Source organism: Nannospalax galili, unplaced genomic scaffold (assembly GCF_000622305.1).
Source record: "Nannospalax galili isolate Female #2095 unplaced genomic scaffold, S.galili_v1.0 scaffold902, whole genome shotgun sequence".
In the NCBI taxonomy this organism is placed as follows: domain Eukaryota; kingdom Metazoa; phylum Chordata; class Mammalia; order Rodentia; family Spalacidae; genus Nannospalax; species Nannospalax galili.
The window spans coordinates 56,984-65,695 of record NW_008347814.1 but is presented as its reverse complement, the minus strand read 5'-3'; the positions used below and the strand labels follow the sequence as shown (position 1 = coordinate 65,695).

General features: G+C 44.2%; 1 protein-coding gene across 3 annotated transcripts in view; it reads left to right on the top strand.

Annotated features, from left to right (window-relative positions):
* The window catches only part of Homer2 (homer scaffold protein 2), a 161,881-nt gene that overhangs the window by 147,169 nt on the left and 6,000 nt on the right, over nucleotides 1-8,712 (top strand). For all 3 annotated transcript variants that reach the window (XM_017800955.2, XM_008844429.2, XM_008844430.2), the window contains exons 6-8: nucleotides 4,071-4,227; nucleotides 6,611-6,721; nucleotides 7,827-7,907. In XM_017800955.2, coding sequence (XP_017656444.1) covers nucleotides 4,071-4,227; nucleotides 6,611-6,721; nucleotides 7,827-7,907 — 349 coding nt within the window. The remainder of the gene's footprint in view (nucleotides 1-4,070; nucleotides 4,228-6,610; nucleotides 6,722-7,826; nucleotides 7,908-8,712) is intronic.

Sequence of the window (8,712 nt, the reverse complement as noted above, 5' to 3'; positions counted from 1 at the left end):
TAGTGCTACAGTAAGTTATGCTACTTGTCTTCTGTGACATTATCAGCTCCTTGTCTGTTTTTTTCTTTTTTTTCCTTCTCTCTCTTTTTTTTTTTTTTTTTGTTACTGTTTTCTTTTTTTGAAGCAGGGTCTCAAACAACATAGAGTGGCCCCAGACTAGCTCTCTAGCTAAGGATGATTTCGAATTCCTGCTCACAAGCACTAGATCACAGACACTGCAACCATACCAAGCTATATAAAGGAAACTTTACAGGTGATTTGAGGATCACAAATGAATCATTTAATGAATAAATACATTGTTTCTTACCTTTAAAATATTTATGGGAACTGAAGAGAAGGCTCAGTGGTTAAGAATGCTTGCTGCTCTTGCAGAGGACCTGAGTTTAATTTCCAGAACCCATATCACACAGCTCACAACTGCCGGTAACTCTAGCTCCAGGGGATCTGACACCCTCTTGCTTCCTGAGGCCCCAGCATGCACATGGCATACACATACAGAGGCACATAGATACTCATAAATAAAAACAAAAATAAAAATTGAAAATATTTGTAGTTAGCATATAGTTGAGCTTATTTATTGCTCACAGTGTGACAACAAATAAATATGATATGAAATGATCAGAGCAGAGTCAGCAATCCTTCAGTTCAAACATAGATGGTGTTCTAAGAAGTAGGGGTAGTTTACAAGATATCAGTTTCCTCTAAGTAGTCCTATACATTAACACGATCCCTGTACTGATCAAGAAGACTTAAATTTTAAATAATGACATATGATATAGACACAGCTATTTTTTTTTTTTGTTTCTGGTTCTCAGGAATGGCCTATGGTACCTTCAGAATTACTCTGCTCAGCTGGTCAGGGCCTTTGGCCCTCAGCCTCCTCTTTGTGGCTAAGAAACTACCTTCATCAGACTTTACATTGTCAGAGCTATATCATCTTAGGAGCCTGTCTTTCTGAATTCTCCCCATTGAACAGATGAGGAAACTGAGGCCCAGTTGGTAAAGAGACTCCCTGCTCCAGGTCACATGGCTAAAAGCACATTTTTCCATCACTGTACTGCCTGCTTTGCACTTAGGGCTGCAGATGCAATCTCCTCATCCTGTCACAGTCACAGCTGGAGCTCCCAAAAGGACTGGTACCCACTGCCCCCAACTTAGCTCCCTGCCTAGCATCTGGAGCTTAATCCTGTGATCTGACCTAGAAATTCCAAAAGCACAAAAGACTTTTAGATCCCACCTCCTGCCTCTAGACTCTGGGTCTTTTTTAAGTCCTTCAAAGACAAAATTGACCAGTCTCTATTTTTTTTTTTTTTTCTTACTAGGTGATTGTGAGAACTATTTTTGGTAGCTTAAGTCACAGTGGTCTGCCTGGATGAAAATGTTTCATCTCTAAAAATAAATGTTTTCAAATCCAAGTTAGGGAGGGAATAAGTTACAGGAATAGGCATGAAACCATTCCCCAAATCAGCTTAATTCTTAGTCCTCACCTCTAAAACTCATCAAATAGTAACCGTTTACTGTTCTTACTGTATGGCATTTGAAACTGAAGGTATATGTTTTCTAGTCACATTTGTAGGTTCATGAGCCTGTGGTCAGAAGATAACACATTATTCAGACATTGTTGCATTTACTTAATTTTTTTAAGTCTTTAGGACATTCTTCAACCAAGCATAAATTTTCTTTGTGTATATATATGTGTGCATGTTTGTGTATATGTGCGTATGTGTGCACGAAAGCTAGAGGTCAGCCTCGTGTTGTTCCTCAGGAATCAACCACTTGGATGGTGTATGTCTGTGTGTCTGTGTTGTGTGTGTTTGGCCTATATGCTATAGGCATGTGCCTGTGGTTGGCTGTACCCATGCGTGCATGTAGAGGCTAGAGGATGTTGGGTCTCTTCCTCTATGACTCTTCACCTTAATTTTTTGAGACAGGTTTCTTGATGAACCTCAAGCTTACCATTTTGGCTAGACTGACTGGCCATTGACCACCTGGAAGCCATCCATCCCTGCCCTTCAAAGCTTGGATTATAGACAACACATAGCCATGCCCAGCTTTCACATGGGTGCTGGAATTTGAATTCAGATCATCTTGCTTTCACAGCAAGCAGTCTTACCCAGTGAGCCATCTCCCAGCCCCAATTTGTTTTGTTTTGTTTTTTGTTTTGAGGCAGGATTTCTCACTAAACTTGGAACTTAATGATTGGCTACACTGGCTAGTCAACAGGTCCTGGAAGTCCCTCTGCCTCTGTCTCCCAGTGCAGGGATTGCAAGCCTGTGCCACTTCCCTGGGATTTGTATGTAGGTATTATAAATCAAGCTCAGGTCCTAGTGTTTATATGACAGGTATTTCACCAACTGAGCTGTTGCTTTGGCCCTAGGCAGAACTACCTGTGGGTTTCTTCTTTGCAACTCTGTCCCATCACCTCAGGTCACATTTAGTGCCACACCTATGTGGACTCCAAGACAAGAAATAGAAGGGGGCAGTGACTAAGGGGAATCCGATTCCTTTTTATGGCAGGTTCTTCCTCATTGAGCACAAAACATCAAAGGTAAAGCAGGAGGCCTTGGTGATGAGGGATGAGTGTCCTTTCACCCCTGAGGTGGCATGTGTCAATCAACATACCCTCCTACACACTGAAGTCAGAACCCCAGTTCTGCTCAAGCCCTAGGATCAAATCTGGATTCCTTGAAGGACTTTGAGGATTCATAAGTTATAGTGGGGCCATTATCACTCAAGACCCATGCTTTGTGTGTGTGTGTGTGTGTGTGTGTGTGTGTGTGTGTGTGTGTGTGTGTGTTGCATGACTTTTCCTGGGTAGTTATTTTTATTCACCCCCATATAGAGGACAAAGACAAATGATTCATCACCATCCAAGTCTGGCTTGGTGAACTAGTGAATGTATTGGAGTTACTTGTAGGAGTGAGTGTGGATGAGAGACTGCTTACAGGAACATGAGTGACTTAGGCTGCTGCATCACAGAAAGCCCACCCTAGCATAGGTGCCAGCTTACAAAAGTCACATCACTGGGACTACCTGCACAACCTGCAGGCAGCTCCACAGAAGAGCCTCCTCTCCCTCAGCAATTTTTACTGCTTAGATAACTGCAGAAAGGGGCCTGTGTGTATTGTGAGTTTTATAACCTTCTTGGGTTTTGTCAGCCTTCCCCCTCTTTCCACTAGGAAATAATGAAATCCAGAGGAAATAGCTACACATAGCATGTATATTTAAACTTTGTGTCCTTGGGCCAGAGAGGTATTCATGACTCTCAGGAGACATAAACAGCCCCCTGGTCATCCCAGAACTTCAGAGCCTCTGTTATGAGGCTGGTTCCAGGAAGGAACAGACCTAAGGGAATGCCATGTTAGGGGTCATACTCCACAGCCTTCTTAGAAGTTTTGTTTCTCAGTCTTTAAGAACTCTTTTTCCCTACAGCAATTCTTTGGACTGGAGAGATGGCTTACTGGTTAAAAGCACTGGCTGCTCTTACAGAGGTTCAGTTCCCAACACCTACATAGTGGCTAGCAATAACCTGTAACTCCAGTTCCAGGGGATCTGATGCCCTTCTGGCTTCCATGGGCATTGCACACACATGGTGCACTTACATACATGCAAGCAAAACATAAAATAAAATTTTTAAAAAGTTTATTTTTATTATTTTAGTCATGTGTATGTGTCTGTTTCTATGTGCACATGAGTGCACCTGTCCAAGGAGCCAGACGCTTGGATTCCCTTGGAGCTGGGGTTACAGGCAAACATCTATGAACTACCTGACCTGGGTCCTCTGCAAGAGCTGTACATGTTCTTAACCACTGAACATCTCTGCAGCCCCTCTTCTAAGGCACTGCTTAAAGAAAATAACTTGGTTAGGTGACATGTTCACACAAGAAAGAGGATCGAGTCCCTCTTAGCAGTTGGTGCAGCCAGGCCCACCAGTTGAGTTAAAGATGAGAGCTCGGGCTTCCCTTGGGGTGAACTGAGGGGTGGCAGAGCTGTCATTCCCCAGAAGATGGAGGTGTAATGTGATGGACAGCCATCCCCAACTCTGTTAAACCCCCTCCCCTGCCCCACAGTGCTGCAAATGTGAAGAAGTGGGAAATTGAGCTGCAGACCCTGCGGGAGAGCAACGCCCGGCTTACCACAGCACTGCAGGAGTCTGCGGCCAGTGTGGAGCAGTGGAAGAGGCAGTTCTCCATCTGCCGGGATGAGAATGATCGACTCCGCAGCAAGGTGAGCTGTTCCCAGCAACCAGCAGGAGGGAGACTTGGCCATCTGGAAGGGGCAGCAGGAATTGGGCCACTAAAGGCCACTTTCCTTTCCCTCCTTTACCTCACTTTCACTCTGCCTCATCCCACAGGCAGGAGAAAGACTTGTTATCACCACCTTGGGCATCCCATCTTCATGTCTTTCTTAGTAGGAATTCAATCATGTAAATGACTGATTTTTAATTCCTGTTGTTAAGGAAAAAATAAGCAGTCTGAAATCTCTCTCAAGAGCTCCTTCATACTCTTTCTGGGATGACCTTAGCTGTAGATGGACTTCCCTTGGCATTTCTGTGGCTCGGGATCTTCACTGGAGGAAAGGGATCCAAAGGACAAATGAGAAAATTGACCCAGGAGTTGGTGAGGAGCTAATTGTCTCAGAAGCCCTGCTTTCATCCAAATTGTTGTATCTAAAACTGTAAATTTGGAAGCAAAAAGAGATATGTACTTCTTAAAGCAGGAAGAAGGTGGGTGCCAACTACAGTGACATGCCCTCTTGTCCCACGTTGATGTCTGAGTATTTAATTTTTTCTTAAAATTTACCCATAACCTGTCCTGTAATTAGCCACTCACTGTAGTTCTACAGAGTTGATAAGGGATTTGGGGCTGACCAGAGATGCCCTTGTCGAGGTCCTGAGGTCGCTGTGTAGACAATGTTATAAGCATGAGTCCATTAATGAATGCTGAGTGTGAATGCACAGGGCATCAGAGACTGCTCTGTAAGTACAGAATTTGGGGGGACTGACCATTGACCCACATGTGCCACATGTCCTGACTGGCCCTGACAAAACCATTGTGGGTGAGCCCTATTTCACTACCTTCCTCTGGTGCTGATTTTCATAGAGCTGCCTCATGCCACTATTTTTCATCTCCATGATGAAAGTGGTGACAGTTGGGGGCACCAGGCCAGTTTCTGGCTTTGCACATTCCTGTTGAGCCCTGGCAGATCGGCCTGCCACAGGAATCAATTGCTCCTTCATCTTTTCAAGCAATGAGCTGGGTTTCTCACTCCAGTCTAAGCATAATAGTCAAAGTTAGTACTGAGGTGTGGGGTAACATCTCCCAGAGCTGGCTCTCTTGGAGAACATGGACCTCCCCAAGTGGGATGCTTCTGGAACTTGATTTCTAGGCTGGAAGTGGAAGTTGGGATCTTCATTGACAGTTGGGGCTGAGGTTGGTACAACCTCCACTGAGAAATGGCCTCATATCAAGGGTTGGCACTGCTTTCTTGAGGAAACGCAGTGTGTCTCTGCTTTTCAACTATACCTTGGCTCTGCTCCTGCCATCCACTCTGCACACACAGTTTGGTTTCCAAGAAATGCTGAGCAACTGATGACAGTGTCAGTATGTGAAGGGTCTGCACTCTCATATTCCACGTGTAGTTCTTTTTTCTTTTAAGTTTCTTTTTATTGAATTTTTATGTATTTTATACAGAACATCTCAATCAATCTTAATCATCTTTATACCTCCGTCCCCACTGGCATGCCTCCCACAGCCCCCCTACTGGAGTCTGTATACTCTCTCACCCCTGTTAAGGTTCACTGTATCAAGTCAGTGTCCCCAGTGCAAGCCTATCTAGTAAGCCTTTCTAGAGTCCTGTGTTTTAGGAAGATCAGCTCTTCTTCACCTAGGAGCAATCAGTTGCCAATATTTCATCAGATAAGATTGGGGCCTGCTGTTCATTTTCCCAGTTCTGTGCTAGGTGTTTGTCTGCCTGAGTTTGCATGGGACTTGTATTTGCTGACACCATTGCCATAGAGTCATATGAGCAGGGTCTCAGAAGCATATACAGCTCTTTTGAGGGGTCAGGCCAAGAAAAGAAGCAACTCTAGGATTTTCCAGTCTTGAAGAAGCCCCCTGGCCAGGGCCCTAATGCAAGCATTAATGGACAGGAGGTCATCCTGATAAATAGTGGTTGAGATGTCTTTGATTCCCACTTGGTAGCCCCTGTTCCTGTAGGGCTGCTGGGTTCTCCATTTTGCTGTCTTAAACCCTTGAAATGAAGTCAAGAAATTCAGGATATGATTAAAATGCTGAAAAAAAAATTCTTGGGAGAAACAGATCAATTCAGGGACAAGTGGTCTGTGGCCCCTTAAGCAAACCTAGTCTTACTCCTATGAGGCCATAACCAGAGCATCAAGGCTGCCAGGTTTCATGACTTACTGGCCCTGCTGAGATTAAGTAAAGGATTGCTTGCAGGCAGGACCATCAGCCTATGGGAGCTGCATAGTGCCTACTTATGGGAAAATGGAAAAGTGGGTTTATTTTAAAAGAAGGTATAAATTAGCTGTAACAGGCTCTTGTTTAATGACTAAGCTGGCATCCTGCCTTCAATGTAATGTTTATTAAAGATCGAGGAGCTGGAAGAACAGTGCAGTGAGATAAACAGGGAAAAGGAAAAGAATACCCAGCTGAAGAGGAGGATTGAGGAGCTGGAGTCTGAACTTCAAGAAAAGGAGACGGTGAGTGAAAAGATATGAGCAGGGCCCTCAGTGTCTTCTGAGCCTTGTGTGGTGACCTCTGTGATCTCCACTCAGAAACATAATAGGTGGGGCTGAAGAGATGGCTCAGCTGTTAAGAGTACTGGCTGTTCTTGCAGAGGAGACAGGTTCATGTCTCAGCTCCTACATGGCAGCTAACAACTGTCTGTAACTCCAGTTCCAGGGGATCTGATGCCCTCTTCTGACCTCCGTGGGCACTGTACAGCATGGGTGCACTTACATGCAGGCAATACTTATATACATAAAATTAAAATAATAAATAATTTTTAAAAAAAAGAAGAACACAATAGGTAGCTTGGGATGCTGGTAGCTGCCTGGAGACCAGGCCAGAGAGTCAGGATTCACACATGGTGCAGATTCTCCAGAGCCAAGACCTCACCATGCCCCTGAACCATGTTTCTCATTTTATTTATGACCCTCAGTTCAAGAGTGAACTGAGGACCAGGAATGTAGCTAAGTTGGTGGAGTGCTTGCTTAGAATGCATGAAGTCTTGGGCACATCACCAGCACTACACAAGCTCATGCTAGGTGTGGTGGTACATGCCTGTAATCACAAAGCAGGAGGATCAGGAATTCAAATGCATTCCTCACCAAGGTCAGTGTGGGATACATGAGATTCTGTCTGGGGGAAAAAAATAAGGAGAACATTCAACAAAACCCTTGGATGCTCTTACAGATCATTTGCCATCAGATGAGTTCTACTGTCAAGTTAATGCAGCTAGAGCTTCTGGTCAGATAGTCATTTGTATTCTGGGAGGCAGAACCATTAAGTATACACACATTGGAGACATGGACAAGGTGTTAAACCTCACTAGCCCTCAGTTTTCCCCTCTACAAAACAGGAATCTTAAAGACACATGCCTTTTTACAGTGGCGTACAGAGTCTATGTGATGATACATTTAATTTACCTTTAGAATCACCTGATGCTTCAGAACTGTATCTTCCCGTCATTATTCATGCCAACAGGACAGGCTCTAAGAGAAACATCCACTAGTGCATGCACAGGTTGGCATGTTTTCATCTGACTTGCTTTTGTGTCCTTTTCAACATTTCTCTCTCCTCTAGGAGTTGAAAGATCTCCAAAAACAAAGCGAAATCATACCTCAGCTCATGTCAGAGTGTGAATATGTCTCTGAGAAGTTAGAGGTAAGGGATGTGTGTCAGTCCTGAGAAGGTGATTGGCATGTTGCTGATGTCTCCACCCCATCTCACTTCCATACTGAAGATGGTCAAGAGTGGGGTTCTCTTTATAAGAAGCTGGTGATTGTGATGTGCACCCTTGGGGGCTGCCTTGGTAGTGTTAATCTTTTGTTTTTCCCAGTTACACAAAAGATTCTTGTGCATAGCCAGAGTGTAGGTGACTATTCTTACCCATAGAAAGTCCCTGCAGAACCAGACGTGAGAGCAGGGGCAGATGGGCAACTGACATTCATGGGGTTAGATACAAGTTCACATCCACCTCTCCACAGCTTTGGGTACTGCCTTGGACAGACTTCCTCATGAGTCTTAGCTTTCTGATCTGTAAAATGTGGTGTAGTGGTCTTCACCTTCACCTTAGTGGTCCTTTACCTGTAGTGGTCTCCTCACTTGAGACCCCTTGACCTTCACAAAGACAACTTTATTTAGTTACACAACCAGGACTATATTGTTAACCAGTTCCTGAACATATATTCAAAAACATTCAGTTTATGCCCACAAAATAAAGCTCTTATATGGCATGAAGAGTGTAAGGTTTACAGTTCCTCTAAAGACCTACAGCCTTTCTGTCTTTGGGCACTTGTGTCTGGCACCTAGATGTGCTTTGATTGACTGCTTGGGTCTCAGCTCTATAGACCATCCCTATGGCAATGGTATCAAAGGTATATAGACCACCTGTCTCTAAGTCACTAGCATGGCCAGTCCCCTTGGACCAAGGAGGCCTCTTGTGAAACCAGAAAAACAAGTCATGATC